The following is a 26150-nucleotide window of genomic DNA, read 5'->3' on the forward strand; positions in this document are numbered from 1 at the left end:
TGCACGGCGCGGGGGTGGTGGGAGGCGCGTGTGTGGCGCTCGTGTCGGCTGTGGGCGACGCCGGGGCTCGGGCAGGGCCCGGTGCACACGCGGGGCTGGGGCTCGGGCAAGGCCCAAGGCTCGTGCGAGACTGGGTGCTCGTGCAAGGCCGGTGCTCGTGCAACGCACAGGGCTTGTGCAAGGCCCGGCGCTCGTGCGGTCCCCCGTGAGTGTGCAAGGCCCGGTGCTTGTGCAATGCTCGTGGAAGGCCCAGTGCATATGCAGGACTGGTGCTCGTGCAACACACGAGGCTCGTGCAAGGCCCAGTGCTCGTGCAACGCTTGTGCGAGGCCCTGTGCACGCGCAGGACTGGTCCTTGTGCATCGCACGGGGCTCGTGCAGGGCGCGGTGCTCGTGCGGTCCCCCGTGAGTGTGCAAGGCCCGGTGCCACGCTCGTGCGAGGCTGGGCCCTCGTGCAAGGCGCGGTGCTTGTGCAAGGCTCGTGCAAGGCCCTGCACGCGCAGCGGCGGGGGCGGCACCCGCGTAGGTGCCGGAGGGGGCGGGGTTTCCGGCGCGCCCCGCCCCCTGCCCTTATTTGGGCAGGCGGAAGCGGCTTTCCCCCCCGCCGCGCGCGCGGCCCCGCCCCCTTCCCCTTCCTGTCGTCACGGGCCCCTTATATAGTCATGGAAACGGCGCGGCGCGACCTCACGGGGGGCGGGAGGGAGCGGGGGGGGGTCCCCGTGCAACGACACCCCCCGCCCCGCGCTGCTCCGGGCAACCGGGGGGCGCTGGGGCGTCCCCGGCGTGTACAGGGCCCCCCTGACCCCGGGGGGGGCACAAGGACCCTCAACCCCCGGGGGGGCACAGGGACCCCCGACCCCGGGGGGGGGGCACAGGGCCCCCTGACCCCGGGGGGGGCACAAGGGCCTTCAACCCCGGGGGGGGCGCAGGGACCCCCGGATCCCGGGGGGGGGGGGCACAAGGACCCTCAACCCCCGGGGGGGCACAAGGGCCCCCACCCCATGGGGGACACAGGGAGCCCCTCACCCCGGGGGGGTCCAGGGATCCCCGGATCCCGGGGGGGGCACAAGGGCCCCCACCCCAAGGGGGACACAGGGAGCCCCTCACCCCGGGGGGGGCCCAGGGACCCCCAGATCGGGGGGGGGGGGCACAAGGACCCCGATCCCGGGGGGTCCCGGGACCCCCCACCCCTTGGGCCCCCACCCTGGGGGACAGAGGAAACACCCCCCCCCCGGCAGCGCCCCCCGCCCCGCGGCATTTCCGCCCCCCGGCGCCGCCGAGCCGGGCCGGGCCGCCCCGGGGCCGGATGCGGGGCCGGGGGGGGGGCCGGGGGCGGGCCCCGGGCGGGAGCTCCGGTATAAGAGCCCCGCGCCGGGGGCGGCCCCACCGCACTCCGCTCCCGGTGCCGCCATGGAGGAGGCGCAGCGGCTGCTGACCGTCTCGGTGTGGAAGCTCTACCGCTGCCGGTTGCAGCGCGGCGGCCTCCGCCTCCACCGGAGCCTTCAGCTCTCGCTGCTCGTCCGCGCCGCCCGGCACCGATACCTGACCGCCCGCGCCGCCGCCGAGCCGGGATCCGCCGTCGGGACCCCCCCGGGGACGGCATCGGGGGACCCGCACCGGCACCCGCCCTGCTTACCGGCCGCGGACCGGGGGGTCCCCCCGAGTGCTCCGACCGGGGACCCCCGCAGCGCCCCGGACCCCCGCAGCGCCCCGGACCGGGGGCTCCCGTCGAGCCCGGACCCCCGCAGCGCCCCGGACCGGGGGGTCCCACCGAGCCCGGACCCCCGCAGCGCCCCGGACCGGGGGCTCCCGTCGAGCCCGGACCCCCGCACCGCCCCGGACCGGGGGCTCCCGTCGAGCCCGGACCCCCGCAGCGCCCCGGACCCCCCGCACCGCCCCGGACCGGGGGGTCCCGTCGAGCCCCGACCCCCCGCACCGCCCCGGACCCTGCGAACCGGGACCAGCCCCAGGACGCCCCGAGCCGGTACCGCGACCCGCCGAGCGCCCCGAGGCTGCCGCCCCCCCGGGACCCCCCGAGCGCCCCCCCCGCCGCGCCGCCGCCGCCGCCTGAGCCGCGCCCCCCCCGCCGCCCCCCGGTCCCCCGCCGCTCCCCCGGCGGCGCGGGCCGGGCGCAAGCGGCGGAGCAGCGGCTCGGCCGGGCCCGGGCCGGTGCCGGTACCGAGCAAACGGGCGCGGCTGGAGGCGGAGGAGCCGCCGCTCGCCCCGGGGCCGCCCGGGCGCTGCTCGGGGCCGCCCGCCGCCGCCTTCGGCCTCCTGGTCCGCGCCGTCGGGGCGTGCTGAGCCCCCCCCGGGGGACCCCGGAGCCCCGGGCACGCGGAGGGGGCCACGGAGACCCCCCCCGGGACACCGGGAACTGGCGCGTGGACCCCCCGGGACACAGGAAACCGGTACGGGGGGGCGGCGGGGACCCCCCCCGGGACACACGGAACTTGCACGGGGATCCCCCCCCCCCCCCGGGACACACGGACTCTCGGGGCCCCCGGTGGCCCCCCCCCCCCCCCCCCCGGTGACCCCCCGCGGTGATGGACTCTGGGCACGGGTTGTGTCGGGCCGGGGGGGCTCCAGGCTGGCCCTGCCCCCCCCCCGCTTTGCTGAACTATTGTTTTGTCAATGAAATAAAAGGGGTTTGTGCAGCCGCTGCCTCGCGGTGCGGGGGGGGCCGCTCGGTGCCCCCCCTCCGTTTGGGGGGGAAAAGGGGTTTGGGGGGGTCGGGGCGTGTTTCTGCCCCCGGACTCGGCCCAAACTTGGGGGGGGGGGGGATGTTGGGCCGCTCGCCCCCCCGCCTCTCCCTGCCTCAGTTTCCCCCCACCCCCGCGGCCACGATACGGGGGGGGGATATCCGGCATCTGCCCCGGGGGCGGGGGGACCCCCCCCCCGGTTCCGGGAAGCTCCACGTGCGCGGGGGGGGCGGGGCGGGCTCAGCACGCCGGGATCCCCCGGGGGGAGGGGGCGGGGGGCGGCCCCGCTTCCCGCTTGGCGCCCCCCCCCCCCCCGCGGCACCGGGGCTGCGCTGAGTTGGGGAGTGCGGGGCCCGGTGTGTCCCCCCAACGCCGCTGCCCCGGTCCCGCCGGGGGACCCCGCGCCCGGGCTGCTGAGGGCTCCGGGGGGGCCCCCGTCTGCCGCCCCCCCGCGTCCCCCGGGCGGGGCCGCGACGTTTCCCGGCGCCGCCGCTTCCTCGTTCCGACGGGCGCCGGGGGGGGCGGGGGGGGGACACGAGCGGCCCCGGGACCCCCCGCCCCGCCGGGGCCCGATCCCGGGAAGGAGCGAGAGGGGCTCGATCCAAAATTCCTCTTTTTTTTAATGGTTCCGTCCGTCGGGGGGGGGAGCGGGGGGGGGGGGCGGGTTTTTCTCTGTGTTTTGTTTTTCGTATCTTTATTTCTGGGTTCGGTAACTCGGTTCATGCAATGGCGGCAGCCCCGGTCCCGCCGCCTCCGTGCCTCGGGCGGGGGGGGCCGCTGCCCGGTGCCCGGAGCCTCCCCGGGCTCCGCTGCCCGTTCCCGCCCCGGCGGCTCCTCCCGGCCCGGGGCGCCGCGCCCGTGCGGGGGCTTTTTGTTTGGGGGGGGGGCCCCGGGGCCGCCCCCCGCGGCGGCGGCTCCTCCAGATGATAAAACTCATCCATAGCCCCGGGAGCGGGGGGGGCGGTGCCCCCACCCCCCCCACCCCGCCGCGACGTGTCGCGACGGCGCTCTGTCCGACAGCGCGGGGGGGGGCGGCGTTAGCAGCAGTCGTCGTCCGTCTCGCTGTAGGGGTCGCGGGGGCCGGGCCGCCCCGTCCCGCCGCCGTGCCCCCGGTAGTAGCCGTTGGGCAGCCGCCGCCCGGGCCGGGGGGGCGACGGGCCCGCGCCCCCCCCGCCGCCGCCGCCGCCGGCGGGTCGGGGGCCCCGGGGGGCGCGTCCGTCGAGCGGCGGCTCCGGGTCGCGGGGCCCGCGGGGGGCGTCGGGCCAGCGGGCGGCGGGGCGGGCGGCGCGGGGCGAGGCGGGCGCGGCGGCGGGCGGCGGCGGGCGGCGGGGCCCGCGGGCGGGGGGCGGCGCGGCGGGCGGGGGGCGGGCGGGCGGCGGGGGAGTAGGAGACGTGCGGCCGCGGCGTGGCGGGGGTCGGCGGGAGCTGGCGGCGGGCGCGGCGGGGCGTGCTGGTCCCCGAGGTGGAGAGCACCGGGCTGCCGCTCACCGAACTACTGCCCTACAGCAACACCGAGACACCGGGGATGACGGCGGGGGGGGGGCACGCGCGGGCGGGGCCCCGGGGGGACGCGGACACGGGGGGGGGGCGTGGACACAAGGGACAGGGACACGGGGGACACGGACACAAGGGACAGGGACACGGGGGACGCGGACACGGGGGGGGTGGACACAAGGGACAGGGACACGGGGGACGTGGACACGGGGGGGGTGGACACAAGGGACAGGGACACGGGGGGGGGTGGACACGGGGGACGTGGACACAAGGGACAGGGACACGGGGGATGCAGACACGGGGGGGGGCGTGGACACAAGGGACAGGGACACGGGGAACGTGGACACGGGGGACGTGGACACAAGGGACAGGGACACGGGGGACGCGGACACAAGGGACAGGGACACGGGGGGACGTGGACACGGGGGGGGTGGACACAAGGGACAGGGACACGGGGGACACGGACACAAGGGACAGGGACACGGGGGGGTGGACACAAGGGACAGGGACACGGGGTCACGGGGGACGCGGACACAAGGGACAGGGACACGGGGGACGTGGACACGGGGGACACGGACACAAGGGACAGGGACACGGGGGGGGTGGACACGGGGGACGTGGACACAAGGGACAGGGACACGGGGGATGCAGACACGGGGGGGGCGTGGACACAAGGGACAGGGACACGGGGGACGTGGACACGGGGGGGTGGACACAAGGGACAGGGACACGGGGGATGCAGACACGGGGGGGGCATGGACACAAGGGACAGGGACACGGGGGACGCAGACACGGGGGGGCGTGGACACAAGGGACAGGGACACGGGGGAGGTGGACACGGGGGGGTGGACACAAGGGACAGGGACACGGGGGACGCGGACACAAGGGACAGGGACACGGGGGACGTGGACACGGGGGGGGGTGGACACAAGGGACAGGGACACGGGGGACACGGACACAAGGGACAGGGACACGGGGGACGTGGACACGGGGGGGGTGGACACAAGGGACAGGGACACGGGGGACGTGGACACGGGGGGGGCGTGGACACAAGGGACAGGGACACGGGGGATGCGGACACGGGGGGGGACGTGGACACAAGGGACAGGGACACAGGGGACGCGGACACGGGGGGGGCGTGGACACAAGGGACAGGGACACGGGGGACGTGGACACGGGGGGGTGGACACAAGGGACAGGGACACGGGGAACGTGGACACGGGGGACGTGGACACAAGGGACAGGGACATGGGGAACGTGGACACGGGGGACGTGGACACGGGGGGGGCGTGGACACAAGGGACAGGGACACAGGGGACGTGGACACGGGGGAGGCGTGGACACAAGGGACAGGGACACGGGGGACGCGGACACGGGGGACGCGGACACAAGGGACAGGGACACAGGGGACGTGGACACGGGGGGGTGGACACAAGGGACAGGGACACGGGGGACGCGGACACGGGGGGACGCGTGGACACAAGGGACAGGGACACGGGGGACGCGGACACGGGGGGGCGTGGACACAAGGGACAGGGACACGGGGGACGCGGACACAAGGGACAGGGACACAGGGGACGTGGACACGGGGGGGGTGGACACAAGGGACAGGGACACGGGGGACGTGGACACGGGGGACACGGACACAAGGGACAGGGACACGGGGGGGGTGGACACGGGGGACGTGGACACAAGGGACAGGGACACGGGGGACGCGGACACGGGGGGACGCGTGGACACAAGGGACAGGGACACGGGGGACGTGGACACGGGGGGGTGGACACAAGGGACAGGGACATGGGGAACGTGGACACGGGGGACGTGGACACGGGGGGGGCGTGGACACAAGGGACAGGGACACGGGGGACGTGGACACGGGGGGGTGGACACAAGGGACAGGGACACGGGGGACGCGGACACGGGGGGACGCGTGGACACAAGGGACAGGGACACGGGGGACGTGGACACGGGGGGGTGGACACAAGGGACAGGGACATGGGGAACGTGGACACGGGGGACGTGGACACGGGGGGGGCGTGGACACAAGGGACAGGGACACGGGGGACGTGGACACGGGGGAGGCGTGGACACAAGGGACAGGGACACAGGGGACGCGGAGACGGGGGGGGCGTGGACACAAGGGACAGGGACACGGGGGACGTGGACACGGGGTGGCACGGGAAGGGAGATGGGGGACATAGACATGAGGGGGGCACGGACATGGGGGACACGGGAAGGGACATGAGGCATGGACACGAGGGGTCATGGACCCGGGGGACACAGACACGGGGGGGCGTGGACACGGGGTAGCACGGGAAGGGACATGGGGGACATAGACACGGGGGGGCGGGGGGGGCACGGACATGGGGGACATGGGAAGGGACACAGGGAGGAATACGGGGGACATGGACATGGGGGGGCAGGGACACAAAGGACAGGGACACAGGGGATGTGGACACGGTGGGGGGGGCGTGGACACAAGGGACAGGGACACGGGGGATGCGGACACGGGGGGGGCGTGGACACAAGGGACAGGGACACGGGGGACGTGGACACGGGGTGGCACGGGAAGGGAGATGGGGGACATAGACACGGGGGGGGCACGGACATGGGGGACATGGACATGGGGGACACGGGAAGGGACATGAGGCATGGACACAAGGGGTCGTGGACCCGCGGGACACAGACACGGGGGGGGCATGGATACGGGGGGGCACGGAAAGGGACATGGGGGACATAGACACGGGGCGGGGCACGGACATGGGGGACACAGGAAAGGACACAGGGAGGAATATGGGGGACATGGACACCAGGGATGTGGACACGGGGGGGGGGCGCGGACACAAGGGACAGGGACACAGGGGACATGGGAAAGGACATGGGGCGTGGACACGAGGGACATGGACACAAGGGACGTGGACACGGGGGGGCACGGACACAAGGGACAGGGACATGGGGGATACAGGAAGGGACATGAGGCGCGGACACGAGGGGTCGTGGACCCGGGGGATACGGACACGGGGGGCGTGGACACGAGGGACATGGACATGAGGGACATGGGAAAGGACATGGGGCGTGGACACGAGGGACATGGACATGAGGGACATGGATGTGGCGGCCACAGGGGAAAGGACACGGGGGTGGACACGAGGGACATGGACACGGGGGGGGCGAGGACATGGGGGACACAGAGGACAGACACGAGGTGTGGACACGGGGGGCGTGGAGGGGAAAGGATGGGGACCAGGGACAGGGACACGGGGCGGACACAGGGGAAGGACACGGGAAAGAGTGGCCGTGGGTGGGGAGGACACAGGGGACGGGGACACCGGGGTCACGGACATGGGGTCACAGGCACGGGGGGGGCAGGGGACATGGGGGGGTCACGGACATGAGGGACATGGACACAAGCAGAGACATAGGGGGGCATTGGGGGGGTCACAGCCATGAGGGGTCACAGATGGGGTGGGGGTGACAGCCACGGGGGAGGGTGACAGCCACGGGCCATGCAGACACGGGGGGGGCAGGCAGGGATGGGGGGACGGGGGGGGGCAGAGAAAAGCAGCGAGGACACAAGGGGGGGGGAGAAAAAACAAACGAGAGAGCAGAGGGGAAGAGAAGTGAGAAGAGGCGGGGGGGGGCCGGGGCGGCTGGAGGCGGCTGCGGGCTGGGGGGGCCACAGGGGTGCAGGGAGGGATGGAGGGGGGCAAGGGGGAGGGATGGGGGGGCTGCCGGGTTCCCCCCAAAGCCACTCGCAAGGCGAAAGAAACCAAAGCTCTGGGAGGGGGGGTCGGGGGGGTCGGGGTTCAGCCGGGAGAAACAGGGGGTGCGGGGGCTGGAGAAGTTTGGAAGAGTCGGCCCGGGGGTGGGGGACCCTGCACCCCAAATTGTGAGCTGGGGTTTGGGGACCGTGCACCCCAGTCTGGGACCTGCGGGGTGGGGCCCATGCCAGTCTGTTACCGGGGGGGGGGGGGCCCTGGGGTGGGGGGACTGTGGACCCCAAGCCGTTACCTGCAGGGTTTCGGGGTCCGTGCACCCCAATCGGGGACCAGTGGGGACCGTGCACCCCAATCCTGGATTGAGGGGACCTGGTGCTGCAAGGACCATGCACCCCGACCCAGGGCTGTGGGGACGGTGCACCCCAGCGCCTGGCCGGAGGGTGCAGGGGACGGTCACCCCAATTCAAGCCTCTGGGGTCTGTGCACCCCCTGCCTATTGGGGGGGGTGTCCGTGCACCCCAATCCGAGGTGGTGAGGACCCCAGCACCTATCCTGGGGTGCAGGGACGTGTACCCCAATGCCATCACCCCGACAGGGCTGTGTGCCCCAACCCAGGGCTGGAGGGGGGGCCTGTGCACCCCCAAACCTCAGCGTTGGGGCTGTGCCTCCCCACCCAGGACTAGTGGGGTGCCCCCAAACCTGGCTGGAAGGGCTGAGGCCCCCGGCGCAGTTAGTGCAGCCGGGCACCTCGATGCAGGGCTCGGGGGGGGCAATCCCAGCACCCCAACCCTGGGCATGTGGGGCTGTGCATCCCAATGCAGGGCTGGGGGGGTCCCTGCACCCCAACTCTGGGCTGGGGGGGGCGCTCCAGGGTCCTGCTCCTGCCCCACCTGGAGGCACGTCCCCTCCAGGGCTAAAGGGGTGCAGAGGGGCTGGAGATGGGGGGGTCACCCCGAAACAGCCTGCGGCAGCAAAGAGGCTCCTCCTGGGGCCACATCCCCACGCAGGGACCAGCCGGGTCCGGTGCCCCTCGCCGGGGGTGCATGGGTGGGGGCCGGGGGGGGCAGCTTCGTTCCAAACTTTCCAGCGTGGCCGGGGGGGGTCGCCGGAGCCTGGGGGGGCCGGAGCAGACGGTGGGGGGGCCCCGAACCGCTTACCTGGGCCACCCCTCGCCGTGACAGCGCAGCCAAAGCACAGCGATGGGGAAACAGAGAGGTGAATCAAGGCAGGCCCCCCCCAAGCAGCTGGGGGCACCGGGGGGGCCAAGCGAGGTGGCTCTGTGCGGGCAGGGACGGGCGTGGGGGGGCCGAGAGCGGAAAGGGCAGGGGGGGCATCCAGAGGGGTCGAAGCATCGCCGCGGCCGACCGCCATCCCCCCTTGCGCTCCCAGATCCCCCGGAGGGGTGGCCCTGTGTCCCCCCCCCCATCACCCTCCCTCTGGGTGCTGCCCCTCCTGGGGGGGCTGGACACCCAAGGTGGGGTACAGGGGGGCTCTGCTGGTGTAACTGGGATCTTGGATGCCACCAGTATAAACTGGTGTGGGCAGAATGGGCGGGGGGGGGGGGGGTTGGGACCCCCCCACCCCACCCAAGCGGCCACAGACCCTGGGGGGGTCGCAATGCCCCCGCAGCCTGGCCAGCGCGGGTGGGTGGGGGGCGTCCCGGGGATGGGGGGGGTGTCTTTGGTTGAACCCCGAGCCAGTGGCCGCCGGGTCTCTGGCCGGGGGGAGGCAGCCCTTGCCCCCCATGGGCGGGGGGGGTCCCCGCGCCCCCACCCCGGTGCCTAGAGGCGGAGGGGGGAGCGGAGGGTGGCACCCACCTGCCGGGGGGCCGCGTGCTCCCGGCCCTCGCTGGGGGAGCGGGACCAGCGGCGGTCGCGGGACCGGGGCCGGCCGTAGTCGTGCCGCTCGGGGGGACAGCGCTCCTTGTCCCCGGGGCCGTGGTGGTGGTGGTGGTGGTGGTGGTGGTGCCGGTGCTTGCGGTCCTTGGCGCGGCCCCGCTCCGGGTCCCGCTCCTTGGGCGGGAGGTCGCCCGACTGTGTTGTGATGCTGAGGTCCGTGCCCAGCCCTGCGGGGGGACGGGGGGACGATGTGGGGCGGCACGGGGTGGGGGACACGGGGGGCAGCTGGGGTGGGAGGAAGTGGGGATGCGACAGAGGAGATGGGGCACCTGGGGGACATGGGGTGCAGGAGGAGATGGGGACCCGGTGGTGGAGATGGGGTGGCCCAGGGGATGTGGGGCGCAGGAGATGGGGACCCGGTGGTGGAGATGGGGTGGCCCAGGGGATGTGGGGTGCAGGAGCGGGGGACCCGGTGGTGGAGATGGGGTGGCCCAGGGGACACCCGGGGCAGGAGAAGAGGTGGTGGCCTTGGGGACAGCTGGGTCAGGAGATGAAGGGGACCCAGCAGAGGGACAGGGTGGCCTTGGGGACAGCTGGGGTGGGAGGAGATGGTGTGACCCATGGGACGCCCGGCCTGGAGGCGTAGGGTGCCCCGGGGGAGGGTGGAGCTGGGGGCACCGTGGGGTCCCACCTGTGTCCACGTCGGTGTAGCGGCTGAGGGAGCGCTCGGAGGTGCGGTGGCTCCGTTCCCGCCGGCGCTGGTGGTGCCGCTGGCCGTCCTCGGGGATGACGCGCTCCAGCGAGTAGTCGTCCAGGCGGATGCCCCGGCCGCGCGGGTGGCCCAGCATGGAGGCTGAGCGCTTCATGGGGCTGGCGTCTGAGATGGTCTGAGGGCGAGAGCAGAGCGGGGACGGTCCGGGGGAGCTCGAGGGAAGAGTTACCTGCGTGCGCGGGCCCATTTGTATCTCTTCATCCCTCCATCCCTCCATCCGTCCATCCATCCATTCATCCCTCCATCCATCCATCCATCCCTCCCTCCACACATCTGTCCATCCACCCCTCCATATGTCCATCCATCCATCTATCCCTCCATCTATCCCTCCATCCATCCATCCATCCATTCATCCCTCCATCCATCCCTCCATCCCTCCATCCATCCCTCCACACATCTGTCCATCCACCCCTCCATATGTCCATCCCTCCATCTATCCCTCCATCTATCCCTCCATCCATCCATCTGTCCATCTGTACGTCCCAGCCTCCCCCACGCCCCCCTCCCTCCCATCCTCCCCATCCCTCGGCCATCACCCCCCCGGCTCCCTTGCTCCGGCCCCGCTCCCCTCTTCCCGCGACGCAGGATCTGCTCCCGCAGCCAGGACCGGTGTCCCCACACCTCTCGCCGGAGCCATCCCCGCAGCCCCCGGAGCCGTGCCCTGCCGGGCCACCCGCTGTCCCCACGGCCCCTAGCCTCGGTGGGCGCCCACCCACTGTGCTCCGTGCTGGGGGGGTCTCCCAGCCGGGCTATAGGGGACACGGCGTCCCCTGTCACTGCGTCCCCACGGCCCTGGGGACGGACACCTCCGGTCCAGCATCTCAGCCCCCCGGGACAGACGCCCCCCCCGCTGCTCTAACCATTGAGCTGCACCGCCGCCGCCGGGGACCCCTGAGCGGAGAGGGGGAGGACGGGGACAGGGGGACAGGGGGACAGGGGGACAGGGGGACAGGGGAGGGGACAGGGGGACGGGGACGCTGTTCCTCGCTGGCCACGCTGGTGCTGGAAGACAGGGCGACGAGGGTCCGGGTGGCCCGAGGTGGCCCAGGAGATGGGACATGGAGGGGAGGGACAAGAGGGGGGCACAGGGGGGTCGGGGCCGGGGATGGGGACAGGGACTGGGCACGGGATGGACAGACAGACAGGGAAGAGTCAGGAGATGGCTGGTGAGCACATACCCTGGAGAGACAGGACAGAGAGGGACCGGGAGGGAGGCTGGAAGGACGGAGGGACAGAAGGACGGAGGGACAGAAGGATGGGGGGACAGGAGGACGGGGGGACAGGAGGATGGGGGGACAGGAGGATGGGGGGACAGGAGGACGGAGGAATGAATAAAAGCTAGATAGAGGGACAGATGGTGCAATGGAAAGCTGGAGAGATGGAGGGACGGATGGAAAGAGGGATGCAGGGAGGGATGGAGGGATGCAGGGAGGGATGGAGAGATGCAGGGAGGGATGCAGGGATGCAGGGAGGGATGCAGGGATGCAGGGATGCAGGGAGGGATGCAGAGATGCAGGGAGGGATGGAGGGAGGGATGCAGGGATGCAGGGAGGGATGCAGAGATGGAGGGAGGGATGGAGGGAGGGATGCAGGAATGCAGGGAGGGATGCAGAGATGGAGGGAGGGACGGAGGGATGCAGGGATGCAGGGAGGGATGGAAGGAGGGATGCAGGGATGCAGGGAGGGATGCAGAGATGGAGGGAGGGATGCAGAGATGCAGGGAGGGATGGAAGGAGGGATGCAGGGATGCAGGGAGGGATGCAGAGATGGAGGGAGGCATGGAAGGAGGGATGCAGGGAGGGGTGGAAGGAGGGATAGAGGGATGGAGAGAGGGATGCAGGGATGCAGGGAGGGATGCAGCAGTGAAAGGAGAGTGATGAAGACCGGGAGCTGGTGGGACAGAGATGGCTGGCGCAGGGGACAGCAAGATAAGAGCAATGAGGGACGGAGGGATGGACAGATGGATGGAGGGAATGATGGAGGGACAGACGCACGGAGCTGGTGGGGGGTGGGGGCTGCACGGGGTAGGGGGCCGGGGAAGGAGCAGGCGGAGTGGGGGGGCACTGGCGGGGCCCGGCGGTACCTACACTGAGGTTATTCCCTCGGGGTCGGACCTTCCTCCTCTGCTAGAGCCAGCCCAGGCGGTGCCCGCAGAGCCGGGAGAGAGAGAGAGACCAGAGTAAACACGGGGCCGGGGGGGCCGGGGCAGAGCGGGACCGGGGTCACCCCGCACGGAGCCAAGCACCGGCCGGGCGAGCAGCAGCAATGAGCAGAGCAGCCAGAGCATCCCTGTCCCCGTCCCCGTCCCCGTCCCTGTCCCCAGTCCCGGGCATGCGGAGGGGGTGACACCCCAAAAGCAGTGGCACAGAGGACGCCGGTCCACGTCAGAGGGGACCAGGGTGGCCACAGTGCCCCCCCCCACTTGGCATCTGCTGGGGGGGGACACGCGCCTGTGCCAGAACAGGTTTGACTCTGCGCTGGAGCGGGTGTGGGAGCGTCCCTGCACGGGGACCGGTGGCCGCCTGGCTGCCCCATGGCTGCAGCTCTGACCAGGGGGAGGTGGCACCTCTCCCCCAGCTTCATGCCCCCCCCAGCCCCCTGCTCGCTGCCGCCATGCTCATGCCCCCCCTGAAGCCCCCGGCTCAGCAGCTGCAGCCACTTGCAGGGGGGACGCGGGACGCTGCTCCTGCCATCGGGAGCATCAGCAGGGTCACACCCCACCGGCACGACGCTGACGCTGCCCATGGCCACCGCAGCGCGGACCAGGCGTCCCGGCCCCCAAAAGCCACACACTGCCCCCCCATTAAAGCACCAGTGGCCACAGCAGCATGGGAGGGGGCTCCGGGGGGGTGATGGGGTCATGCTGCCGAGCCTGAGGACCATCTCCGGTGTCCCCGGGAGGACAGGGACAGCCGTGCCAAGTGCCCCTCGGCTGGCGCAGGCGGCGGGGCCGTGGCCGTGCCCGGTGGCACCCCGGAAGGGGTCCCCTCACCTGGTTTTCGGCGGGGAGCCGTGGCATGGAGGCGGCGCGGCCGTGCCCCTCCATGGGCAGGTAGTCGCTGTCGGAGTAGCCGTCCTTCGCCATCTCGCGCATCTCCACCAACTGCGGGGGACGGGGGCATCAGCGGGGGAAACTGAGGCATGGGGGGGGCGGCGGCACCAAAACTGGGGACACACCCCCCCCCCCTCGCCAGGCACAGCGGGGTGCCATGCAGAGTTGGGGGGGGAACAGGCACCAATGGACATGGGGACGGGTGTGCAGGTGGGGACATGGGGACCCCTGGGGACATGGGGCGTGGATGGACATGGGGGAGATGGGGCTCAGGGGACCCCAGGGGACACAGGGGCCGGAGGGACGTGGGGGAGATGGGGCTCAGGGGACCCCAGGGGACACAGGGGCCGGAGGGACGTGGGGGAGATGGGGCTCAGGGGACCCCAGGGGACACAGGGGCCGGAGGGACGTGGGGGAGATGGGGCTCAGGGAACTCCACTGTGGCGCAGCCCCTCACCTGGGAGTTGGGGCGGCTGTTGGGGACGTCCTCGGGGTGTCCCCGCTCGGGGCTCCAGGTCCCCGTTTTCTGGAACATCTCCTGGGCGCGCTGGGTGACCCAGGACTGACTCTCCTTCAGGCCCCCGTCACGCGCGGCCCTGGGGGGGCAGAGGTGGCTCAGCCCCATCCCGGCTGCCTTGCGCCGGGCAGGGGCAGGATGGGGCCCACGGCACTTACAGCCCCGCGCCCGGCTCAGCCATGGGCACCGCGTCCGGCCCTGCGGTCCCCTCCTGCGTGGGGGACGGTGGCTCCATGCGCTGGAACATCAGTGGTGTCCGGTTCTGCGGGGACACGAGAGCGGCTGGGGATGCGGCGGGGACACGGCACGGGGGGGTACAGGGCTGGGACACGGGGACACAGGGAGGGGATGGAGCTGGGACGGTCGGGGATGGGGACACGGGAGGGACTTGGGAAGGGGACAGAGCTGGGATGGGGACCCTGGAGGGATGCTTGGGGATGGGGACATGAAGATGGGATGGAGCTGGGACACTTTGAGATGGGGATGGGGACACTGGAGAGACATGGGAAGGGGACAGAGCTGGGATGGGGACATCGGAGGTGGCAGAGGAGGGGACAGAGCTGGAATAGGGACACTAGAGGGATGCTTGGGGATGGGGACACAGGAACGGGATGGGGACACGGGGATGGGATGGGGACACGGGGATGGGACAGGGATGCAGAAGGGACTTGGGAAGGGGACAAGACTGGGATGGGGATGCGGGAGGTGGCAGCGGAGCGGATGGAAGCCTGGAGGGACGTGGGGAGGGGACGGAGCTGGGATGGGGACACCGCAGGGCCGCGGGGAGGGGACGGGTTTGGGGTGCTCATGGTGGCCCCACCTGCTCCTCCCGCATGGCCTGCAGCTTCTTGGCTTTGCTCTGCCGGTAGTACTCCATGATCATCATCGCGGCGTAGATCTTCCCCACCGTCAGGTCGGTGGCTGTGGGCGCAGAGGGTGAGGGGGGACGGGGACGGGGACGGGGACGGGCATGGGGAAGGGGATGGTCCCTTACACTTGTGGGGGGTGACGAGCAGGTCCAGGTTTTTGGGGGAGAGGTTGGGCCAGATGGCGATCATCTCCTTGCGGAGCTCCGCGTCCATCTGCTGCTTGTCGGCTCCCCCTGCGGAGAGAGGGCTCAGCGCCCCATCTCCCCGGGACCGCCCGTCCCCACCCCCCCCAGGGGACCCCCCGCCACCCCCTCCCCTCACCCACCCCATGGGGACCTCCCTGTCCCCCCCCAGGGACACTTCTGCCCTGCCACTGCCCCATGGACCCTATCCCCCTTGCACCGCCTGTCCCCTCATGCCCCCCGTCCCGCCTTTTCCCCCATTCCCCAGGGACCTCCATCCCTGCGCTCCCAGTTCTTGTCCCTTCCACCCCCAGGGACCCTGTCCTTGTCCTTGTCACCCAAGGGACACCTGTCCCCATGCCCCCAGGGTCCCTGTCCCCCCAGGGTCTTGGGCCACATTCCCTCAGGTCTTCACCCCCAAACCTCCAGGATCCCTGTACCCCCAGAGTCCCCATCCTCGTCCCCATCCCTCCGGCATCCTGGTCCCCAGGGACCTGCTGCCCAACCCCTCAAGGTCCCTGTCCCCTCCAGGCTGCCGTGCCCCCGGAGTCCCCATCCCCGTCCCCTCGAGGACCCCTCTCGCCCTCCCGCCGGGGTCCCCGTGTCCCCGTCCCCCCTTGCCTTTGGCGATCTTGATGTCGAGGGCGGTGCGGATCAGGGCCATGAGGGTGGAGTTGAAGTGCACCGTGTTGTCGTCGGCCACCGGCAGGTCCATGCGGAGCAGCCGCTGCGGGGCCGAGCAGAGCGGGGGGCGTCAACCGTGGCCCCCTCCCGCCGCGCCCGGGGGCTGGCGAGAAGGCGGGGGCCACCCCGCAGCCGCCGGGGAAAATGAGGCACGTGCCCTGCCGCCCTCCCCGAGCCCCCCCCGGCTCCCCGCCTTCTCCCCAGGCCGCGGCCCCCGGACCCCCGCGAGACGCCCGGGGTGGGGGGCACGGCATGGCCAAGCAGGACCCCGGCGTCCGAGCGGGCAGCGCATGCAGCGGGCAGCGCATGCAGCAGGGAGGGGGCCAACTCGTTCCCGGCTCTGCTCCAGGGATGGGGGGGCGCTGGGGGGCTTCTCTGGGTGCAAACCAGCATCCTCGGGGTGGGGGGGACCAGGGAGACGTGCCTGGGCTGGGGGTAGGGGGAGAAGCGATGAGTTTGCCAGGCCTCAGCCCCACGGTGCCGCGCGCCCTCCCCAGCTCCCAGTGCCAAGCGGGTGGTGGAAGGTCCCCCCGAAAAGGGCAGGGACACCCCCCCCCCATGCAGCCCCAGGAGAGGGGGATTTGGGGGTGCAGAGCAGCAGGGCAGGGAGCGAGCAATGCCGATGCGGAAACTGAGGCACGGAGACGCGGGGTGCCCACGCCCCCCCCCGGTGCCCGGGTCCCCCCGTGCCCCACGATGCAGCTCCTGAGCACCCGTAGCCCCTGTGGCTGGGGGGGGTGCGGGCCGTGCAGCAGCCGGGGGGGCCGGGGGGGGCCGGGGGGACTCACTGCCGGGAGAGGAGGCGGCGGGCGGAGGTGGGATGGAGACGGGGAGAGTGGCGGGGGAGAGGCTGCGGGGACGGGGGGACAGGGGAGAGGGGGGCGAGGCTGAGCCCTGCGGGGGGGCCGAGCAGGGGCTCCTCCGGGCGGGCAGGGCGAGCCCCGTGGGGGTCCCTAAAAATGGGCTGATCTGGGCGAGGTGGCCTCGAGCCCCACAGGGGACCCCCAATATGGAGGGGGCTGGCTGAGCCCCACGGGGGACCCCAAATAGTGGCTTCTGGGGGGGCTGGCCAAGGCCAATGGGGCACCCCAAATAGGGGCTTCTGGGGGGCTGGCCAAGGCCAATGGGGCACCCCAAATAGGGGCTTCTGGGGGGGCTGGCTGAGCACCATGGGGGGGGGTCCCCAATAGGGGCTTCTGGGGGGGGCTGGCCGAGCCCCATGGGGACCCCAAATAGGGGCTTCTGGGGGGGCTGGCCGAGCACCATGGGGGTCCCCAAATAGGGGCTTCTGGGGGGGCTGGCCAAGCCCAATGGGGTACCCCAAATAGGGGCTTCTGGGGGGGCTGGCCAAGGCCAATGGGGCACCCCAAATAGGGGCTTCTGGGGGGGCTGGCTGAGCCCCATGGGGGGGTCCCCAATAGGGGATCCTCGGGGGCTGGCTGAGCCCCATGGGGACCCCAAATAGGGGCTTCTGGGGGGGGAGGCTGGCTGAGCCCCACAGGGGGTCCCCAATAGTGGGTCCTGGGGGGTCCGGCCCCGAGCCTCCAGCCCGCGGCGGGCAGGGAGGTGGCGGGGGGCACACGCTCCTCGGGCGGCGGATCTTACCCAGCCCGTCCTGGGGGGACGCGCGGAGGCTCAGCGGGGCCGGCGGCCGCCGCGCCGGTCAGGGCTCGCCGCAGGAGGAGAAAAACAACAACAAAAAAAAACCAACAAAAAAACCAAAAAAACCCAAACCAAAACGAAAAAAAAGAGGCCGAGAAGCATCGGCCGGGCTGAGTCGGTGCCGCCGCTGGGAACCGGCACGGCTGTGGGGGGCTTCGCTCTGGTGGGAAGAGTTATTCTACCTTATAAGCAACACGGGGTGGGCATTTCTTGCCTAAACCCAGGGGCGGGGACATATGTCTCAGCATTTCATACATGTCCATGAAAGTCAGCCGGCCCCTGGGAGCGGAGAGAACAAGAAGGAAGAGACATCGGACAGAAAAAGGACAAAAAAGAGGCGAGAGAGAGACAGAGAGACGCGGAGAAAAAAATAAAAAAAACACCCAATAAGGAAAAAAACCCAAAAAAAGAGGTTTAAACCCAGCCGGCCGCAGCCCGCGGCCCCGCGGAGGAGGAGGAGGAGGAAGGGAGGAAGGCGATGGCCGGTGCCCATGCAGCCCCGCGGCGCTGGGGGGGTCCGGCCGCGCTGGCCGGCGGCCGCGGGGCGCAGCAAGCAGAGCTGGGCAGGGACGGGGGGCTCCATGCGGCGCGCCGGGGGCTGGGGCCGGCCCCGGGGGTGCGGGACGTGTCTGTGTATATATATATATATAGATATCATATATATATCCGAGAAACCATAAGCAACATTCATTCCGTTGATGCTCAGCAGGTTTTTAGTGTAAGTCAAACCTTGCAAGCAACCCTATGAGGGCATTTCTTGCCTAAGCCCAATGGGGGAGATATTACGCGTAATAAACTGTACATATCCTTATAATGAATGCGGCCACTGCAAGAAGAATACAGGGGGGTTAGTGCGGACGCCGGAGACACGCGTGACCGCGGACGCGCCGAGGGGCCGGGGAAACTGAGGCACGGACCCTGGGGCGGGGGGGAAGGATGGGGCTGGGGGACGGGACCCCCTCCCTGTGCTGAGCTGGGGTTTGCCGCCGCTCGGCTGCGATGGGGACGGGGGGGACGGGGGGGCACGCGGTGGTTGTGGGGAGAGTTGGAGCCCCTCCCCGGCTCCATCCCTGCTGATCCCAGTATGGACCAGTCCGGCCCAGTACAGGGCACCAAGGACCTGGCAGAGCGTCATGGGACACCCCGAGAGCAGCCAGGGAGCCCCCGGGGCATCACGGGGGACCCTGCACCCTGGGACACGGCAGAGACACCCCCGGGACATGGCGGGGACCCTCCAGCGCCCGGCGGGACCCCCGGGGACCCCCCGGGTCCAGCCGAGGCCCTTTGCGCTGCGCTGGGGGCTGGGGTGGGGGCAAGAGGGGGAAATCCTGCGGCCGAGCACCTACAATCGAGAGAGGACAGGTTAATCGGCGCCGCACCAGGGGGTTGGGCCCCCCCACGGCTGTGTGGGAACGGCAGACCTGGGGGACACCCCCTCGGCGGGGACAGCCGCTGGGGGACACCTCCCCGGGGGGACACCAGGGCCACTGGCCCCAGAGAACCCGGGGGGGGCTCCCGGGCACCCGCTGTGCCCCCCCAGACCCCACTGCACGGCTCGGGGTGGGGGGGACGGTCCGGCCAGCCAAGCCCCTGGGAGCCGCTGTGCCCCGGCACTGAGAGAGGACCCCGGCATCTGGGGCGCCCCCCGCCCCCCCACCCCGGGGGGGTCCTTACCAGGCGGCGGGGTCGTACTCAGCCCAGACGCGGACGTACTCGTCCAGGTGGTGGGGGCCCAGGATGGAGGAGTCGCGCGTCAGGTACTCGAAGTTGTCCATGATGACGGCAACGAAGAGGTTCAGCATCTGGGGGGGGCGGGAGGGGGGTGTTGGGGCGGGGGGGCGGGCTGGGGTCCCGCTCCGCATCCCCCGGGGCTCACCAGGAAGGAGCAGAGGAAGATGAAGGAGACGAAGTAGAAGTAGGCGAACTCGTTGCCGCACTCGTCCTCCTTGATGCCCGAGTTCTGGTCGCAGGGCTTCCCGCTGAGGCAGGACAGCATGATCTCGTGCCAGGCCTCCCCCGTGGCGCTCCTGCGGCAGAGGGGGGGACGCCGCTGGGTGACCCCGGCTGGGGAGGGGGCCGGGCAGGGGGGACACGCTGACATGGCACTGGGTACCCCAGGATGGTGATGGGACCGTGCCAGGGGGACACGCCAGCACGGCACCGGGTATCCTGGATGGCACCGGGACCGTGCCGGGGGGACACGTCTGCAGGGCACTGGGTATCCTGGGTGGCACTGGGACTGTGCCAGGGAGAGATGCTGGCAGGGCACTGGGTACCCCTGGATGGTGATGGGACCGTGCCGGGGGGACACGTCTGCAGGGCACTGGGTATCCTGGATGGCACCAGGACCGTGCTGGGGGGACTCACCAGCACGGCACTGGGTATCCTGGGTGGCACTGGGACCGTGCCAGGGGGAGACGCTGGCAGGGCACTGGGTACCCCTGGATGGTGATGGGACCGTGCCGGGGGGACACATCTGCAGGGCACTGGGTATCCTGGGTGGCACCAGGACTGTGCTGGGGGAACACGCCGGCACGGCACTGGGTATCCTGGGTGGCACCAGGACTGTGCTGGGGGAACACGCCGGCACGGCACTGGGTATCCTGGGTGGCACCAGGACCGTGCCGGGGGGACTCACCGGAAGAGGAGCATGAGGGCCTGGAAGAAGGTGCGGAAGTTGTTGTGCTGGGTGATGGCCGACTCATCATCCTCCTCCTCGATGCCGATGTTGCCGAAGACCTGGGGGGGCCGTGATGGCTCAGGGCGGGCACGGGGCCGGGGCAAGGGGCTGGGGGAACCGTGGGGGCCGGGGGCTCTCACCTGCATCCCGATGATGGCATAGATGAAGAAGAGCATGGCGATGAGCAGGCAGACGTAGGGCAGAGCCTGGGGGCAGAGCGGGGCTGGTCACGCCGTGCTGGGGCTGGATGCGGCCCCTGGCACGGGTTGGGCTGCCAGCCCCTGGGTGGGGGCAGCCGGGGGGGGACGCAGGTTTTGCAGGGGCATCGGGCGGCACCTTGAAGGACTGGACGAAGGTCCAGAGCAGGATGCGGATGGTGTAGCCCTGGCGCAGCAGCTTGATGAGCCGCGCCGCCCGGAAGAGCCGCAGGAAGCTGAGGTTGATGAAGTTGTTCTGGGGGGACACAAGGGGTGAGCAGGGGTGAGCGGGGCCCGGCCCCGGGGCCGCGGGGGGCGCGGCGGCTCCCACCTACCCCGAACTCCGTCACCAGGATGTCCGTGATGCTCCCCAGGACCGTGACAAAGTCAAAGATGTTCCAGGCGTCGCGGAAGTAATTCTGCAAAGGGAAGGGGACGAGGGATGCGGGGCAGCAGTGCCGCCAGCATGCCGACTCCTGGGAGTCTGCGGTTACCCACGCATCGGCTCCCCAGATCCCGTGGGTACCTGTGCACCGGCTCCCCGGATCCCACAATTACCAATGCACCGGCTCCTGGGATCCCACAATTACCCGTGCACTGGCTCCCGGGATCCCACAATTACCAATGCACCATCTCCTGGGATCCCACAATTACTCGTGCACCGGCTCCCGGGATCCCACAATTACCCGTGCACCGGCCTCTGGGATCCCGCAATTACTCGTGCACCGGCTCCCGGGATCCCACAATTACCCATGCACCGGCTCCCGGGATCCCACAATTACTCGTGCACCGGCTCCTGGGATCCCACAATTACTCGTGCACCGGCTCCCGGGATCCCACAATTATGCGTGCACCGGCTCCCGGGATCCTGCCGGTGTGGTGTGGGATATCCTGGGGCCGGACGCGTGGCACCGGTCCCCTGTGGTTCCCAGGGTTCCCAGGGTCCCTGTCCCCGGCGCGCAGCGGCACGTACCAGCACGCCGAAGGCCATGATCTTCAGGAGACACTCGAGGGAGAAGAGGGAGGTGAAGACGTTGTTGAACATCTTCAGCACGTTCTCGTAGGCGTCCGAGGCGTCGTAGAACTGGGGGGGACAGCGCGGAGGATGGGGACAGGGACAGCTCCCGGGGGTACAGGGGTGCATCCCGGGGGGTAGGATGGATCCAGGGGGACAGGATAGGTGCTGGGGGGACAGGGATGGATCGATGGGGCACAGGGACAGATCCAGGGGACAGGGAAAAGTCCCAGGGGAGAAGGCCAAGCCCCAGGGGACAGGACCAAGGGGACGCACATGGGTCCCAGGGGCTGAGCTCAGCCCCCAAAGGACAGGGATGGGACAGACCCAGAGGGGCTCCCCAGGACCCCCAGCCCCTCCCCGCTGACCTTCATCATGAGGACGATGGTGTTGAGGGCGATCATGGCCATGATGGTGTACTCGAAGGGCGGCGACACCACGAACTGCCACATGCGGTACTGGAAGCTCTGCCGGTTCTGCGGCATGTGCCGCGTCAGGGGCTTGGCGCTGATGGCAAAGTCGATGCAGGCTCTCTGCGGGGAGGGGGGGACAGGGTGGGCGTCACCGACCCCCAGCCCGGCCAGGGGCTCCCTGAAAGGCGTCGGGGTGGGGGGGTCCAGAGGTGGCACCTCGTTCTTCTCCAGGCTGTACTCCTCCATCATCTTGTCCCCCTGCTCCTGGAAGGTGATGATGATCAAGGCCACGAAGATGTTGACGAAGAAGAAGGGGAAGACCACGAAGTAGACCACGTAGAAGATGGACATCTCCATGCGGTAGCCGGGGCTCGGACCCTGGTTCTCGTAGGTGGCATCCACCGAGTGCTTGAGGACCCTGCGGCGGGACGAGGGCAGGGACGGGGTGGGGGTCCCAGTGTCCCCGGCCTCGCATCCCCCCTCCCCGGCCCCGTGCCCTTACTGTGGCCATCCCTCGCCGGTGGAGACGGTGAAGAGGGTGAGCAGCGCCCAAAGGACGTTGTCGTAGTGAAACTCGTACTTCTTCCACTCCCGCTTCTGCGCCTTCACCTCGTTGTCCTTCTCGTAGACCAGGTATTCCCCCCTGGGAGGGGAGGGGGCGGTGGGACGGGGCGGGGGGGGCGGCAGACCCCCGCCCGGCCGGGCCATACCTGCAGTCCTTCTCGAACTCCTTGGACTCATCGGTGCAGTAGAAGAACTTGCCCTTGAAGAGCTGGACGGCCACCACGGCGAAGATGAACATGAAGAGCATGTAGACGATGAGGATGTTGAGGACGTTCTTCAGGGAGTTCACCACACAGTCGAAGACGGCCTGGGGACGGGGACCGGGGAGGGGGTCGGTGCCGGCCAGGACCCCCCCCCCAGACCTGGGGTGGGGAGCGAAGCCCCCTCCCCATCCACCCCCTCACCCACCTTGAGCTTGGGCAGCCTCTTGATGGTCTTCAGGGGCCGGAGGACACGGAGGACACGGAGAGACTTGATGGTGTTGATGTCCTTCCCCTTGCTGCTGCCACTGCGGGGGGGGACGGGGAGACGTGGGGCCCCCAGCGCGGCGGCTCAGGGCACCCTGGCGTCCTGGCAGGACCACGGGCGGTTCTGTCCCCTCCTCTCCCCGGTGGTGACAGTCCCCTCCCCGGCGGTGACAGTCCCCTCCCCAGCCAAGCGGGCAGCAGCTGCCCGGCACAGGGGGAGGCTCGAGGCTGAGACCCCCCACGCTCATCACACGCCAGGGAGAGCCCGGTGTGTTTCCCATGGCCCCGTCCCTGAGGCTGCTTTTGGGGAGGGAAAGCGGAAGGGGGGGGTGTGGGGTGTGGGGGGAGCGAGGCGCGACCATGAGCACGAGGAGAGCACGAGGACGGAGACGGGCGGGAGATGAAGGCAGAAAGACTTTACCGTGAGCTGCTCCTGTGGCCGGTGGCAGAGGAAGGGGAGAGACAAGGCACGGTGAGAGCCCGGCCCCCGCCCCGCGCCCGCGCCCCCCCGGCCGCTTCCCAGCAGGAGGGTGGGGGAGCCACGGGGGATCCCGGCTTCCCAGGAGGTCCTCAGGGTCTGCTCCAGGTTTGCTCGCCCGTTACTTGGGGAGATGCTCAGTTACTCGGGGGATGCTCATCCTTTACTTGGGGGATGCCCATCCTTTACTGGGGGGATGCCCAATCACTCAGGGGATGCTCACCCTTTTTTTTGGGGATGCTCACTTACTTGGGGGATGCTCTACTTGGAGGATGCTCACCCTTTACTAGGATGCTCACCCTTTGATTTAAGGATGCTCAGTCACTCAGGATATGCTCACCTTCTACTCAGGGGATGCTCAGTCGCTCAGGGGATGCTCACCCATTCCTAGGAGATTCCTCATCCCTCACTAGAAGGTTACTCACTCCTTACTAAGAGGCTACTCATCCTTTGCGAGGGGATTCCTCATCTTTATTTAGGGCTTATTCCAGCCCTGCTCACTGCTCTGGGGTTTCTGCACTGGGGTGGCTGCTCGGCCCCAGGGGCACCAGGGCCTGATCCTGCCGGGGGATACGGATACGGGGGGGCACCGGGGCCTGATCCTGCCTGGGGACACGGGGGTGGCGCTGCCGGGGCGTGGGGACACCAGGACGGTGACAGGACGACACAGCGCGGTGGCAAGCGGCCGAGGACGGACGTCAAGCGACACAGCAGAGCGCGGACAGCCGGGCAGCGGACGCGGCAGGCGGACGGCGAGCGGCTGCACGGCCACGGGACGGACCCCGGCGGAGCCGAGGGTGGGGCTGGGATGGCCCCACTGGGAGGCACTGGGAGGCACTGGGAGAGGCGAGACCCCGCCGTCTCCATCCCCTCCCCGCCAACCCCTGTTCCTCTCCCCAGTGCCACTGCTGTCCCCCGAGCATGGGGTGCCCACCCCTCCTGGGACCCCCCCCGCGTCCCCCCCCGTGTCCCGAGGGGGGACTCACGTGAAGGCGAAGGCCACCAGCGCCCCGCTGACCACGATGAAGTCCAGGATGTTCCACAGGTCCCGGAAATAGGCACCTTGGTGAAGCACCAGCCCCAAATCCACCATCTGCGGGGGGGCAAGGAGGGGGTGAGGGGGCGCCGGGGGGGCCCCCTGCCCCGCAGACCCCCCCGCCCCGCTCACCTTGATGACCATCTCGAAGGTGAAGACGCCCGTGAAGACATAGTCGAAGTAGCGCAAGACCTGGGGGGGAGGAGGTGCGGTGGGGGGAGACGCCCGGGACCCCCTGGCACCCCAGAGCTGCAGGACCCCCCCGGCACCCCAGGACCCACCTGCCACCCTGGGACACCCCTGGCACCCCCCTGGCACCCTGAGGCTGAGGAACCCCCCTGGCACCCAGGACCCCCATCACTCCCTGGCTGTGGGACCCCCCCCCAAGCCACCCCCCCGCACCCTGGGGCCGTGGGCAGGGTCTGAGGGGCGGCTCAAGGGGGGGGGACCCCATTTCGGCACAGCCCCGGGTGCTGTTTTGGGGGCACCCCACCCTGCAAAGCAGCGTCGTGAGGAGGGGGCTCAGCCCCGCCACCCCCCACGAGTGCCCGGGGGTCCCCGTTTGCCCGGCTGCGGGTGATGGGGGGGGCGCGCCGGGGGCTCACGTTGTTGCGGGGGGCGTTGGGCTGGACGGGGTCCTCGGCGGCCAGAGCGATGCTGCTCATGGCGATGACCATCAGGATGCACATCTCGAAGTACCGCAGGTTGACGATGTAGTGGCACAGCCGGCGGAACCTGGGGTGGGGGGCACAGTGTGGGGGGGGGCGAGGGGCACGCCTAGGAGCCCCCGCATCGTCCCCCCCGGTCCCCCGCGGCGCTCACGGGTTGGTGGTGGAGAGGATGAACATGGAGCTGTAGGGCACCATGGGCTTGGGGCCGTTCTCCTCCTGCCCATCGCCTTCCTCTTTCTTCTCCTCCTCCTCCTCCTTGCGGGGCAGCGGCTCGGGGTTGGCGTTCCTGTTGACTGCGGGAGCATCCTCGTCACGGCCCCCGGACCCCCCCCCCGGACCCCCCAGACCGCCCCGCACCCCCAGACCCCAGGGGGGCCCCTACCTTGGACCAGGGCGTTGGTGGGGGGGCGGCGGGAGGGGCGGTGGGATGTCCACGGCTGTGTGCTCCGGCTTCCCCCCCGCCTTGGCGGGGTTGTTGTGGGCGCCGGGGTTGGTGACCACCAGGCTGTTTTCGGGGGGGGATTGGGGGTGGCGGGGGGCCGGCGCGGGGGGCCGGTGGGGCAGGTGGTGTGGTTGCCCACGGGGGGAGGCGCGGGGGGCTCGGCGGTGGCCAGCTTGTTGTTCTTCATGTTGTCGATGTCCTCCGCAACGGGGGGCTCCCGGCGCCCCACGTCCTGCTGGATGGGGCGGGTGGTGGAGAGCGTGGGGCCCCCCGGCGCCGCGGGGGCCTGGTTCTCCCTGGGGGGAGGCGGAGGGGAGGGGGCTCAGAGGGGACCCCCCAGCACAGCGCCCAGGGCAGGCGCTGAGCTGGGAATGCCAGAGGGGATTTGGGTCCCCCCAGGAGCAGGAGGAGGTCCCCCGTCCCAGGGGTGCCACCCCGCCCAGGGGAGCTCCCTCCTGTGCCGGGGGGGTCCCACCAGCGCCAGGGAGGGTCCCGCTTGTCCCAGGGGGTCCTGCCCACTGCGCTCACCTCCGCCGCCGGTGCCGCCTCTCCCTGTCGTCCCGCTTGCCCTCACCATCGTAGGCGGCCGGCGTGGCATGCCGATGACGCCGGCGCCGCTCACCATCCCCGTGCTCCCCGTCCCCTTCGCCCCGCACCGGCCGGCCGCCCTCCCGGTGCCGCGGCCGCCGCTCGGCCGCC

At 70.8% G+C, this 26150-nt stretch overlaps 2 protein-coding genes across 2 annotated transcripts in view; one reads left to right on the plus strand and one right to left on the minus strand.

The window, feature by feature from the left end:
- The first annotated feature begins 1410 nt into the window (after positions 1-1410).
- On the plus strand, positions 1411-2301 carry IER2 (immediate early response 2). Its single transcript, XM_059833033.1, has 2 exons — positions 1411-1984; positions 2111-2301. The coding sequence occupies exons 1-2, from the start codon at positions 1411-1413 to the stop codon at positions 2299-2301; spliced, it is 765 nt and encodes a 254-aa protein (XP_059689016.1).
- A 1435-nt stretch (positions 2302-3736) lies between these two features.
- The window catches only part of CACNA1A (calcium voltage-gated channel subunit alpha1 A), a 37005-nt gene continuing 14591 nt past the window's right edge, over positions 3737-26150 (minus strand). The window contains 31 exon segments of the mRNA XM_059833034.1: positions 3737-4033; positions 4035-4199; positions 9730-9977; positions 10442-10637; positions 12610-12645; positions 13515-13625; positions 14032-14170; positions 14250-14353; positions 14912-15012; positions 15086-15193; positions 15764-15869; positions 18218-18314; positions 19163-19290; positions 19365-19515; positions 20127-20227; positions 20309-20374; positions 20505-20621; positions 20701-20784; positions 21339-21449; positions 21749-21913; positions 22010-22211; positions 22296-22436; positions 22504-22664; positions 22766-22865; positions 24289-24395; positions 24471-24530; positions 24944-25073; positions 25161-25302; positions 25399-25572; positions 25575-25747; positions 25980-26149. Coding sequence (XP_059689017.1) covers positions 3737-4033; positions 4035-4199; positions 9730-9977; positions 10442-10637; positions 12610-12645; positions 13515-13625; positions 14032-14170; positions 14250-14353; positions 14912-15012; positions 15086-15193; positions 15764-15869; positions 18218-18314; positions 19163-19290; positions 19365-19515; positions 20127-20227; positions 20309-20374; positions 20505-20621; positions 20701-20784; positions 21339-21449; positions 21749-21913; positions 22010-22211; positions 22296-22436; positions 22504-22664; positions 22766-22865; positions 24289-24395; positions 24471-24530; positions 24944-25073; positions 25161-25302; positions 25399-25572; positions 25575-25747; positions 25980-26149 — 4191 coding nt within the window.

Source organism: Gavia stellata, chromosome 38, assembly GCF_030936135.1.
Source record: "Gavia stellata isolate bGavSte3 chromosome 38, bGavSte3.hap2, whole genome shotgun sequence".
Taxonomy (NCBI): domain Eukaryota; kingdom Metazoa; phylum Chordata; class Aves; order Gaviiformes; family Gaviidae; genus Gavia; species Gavia stellata.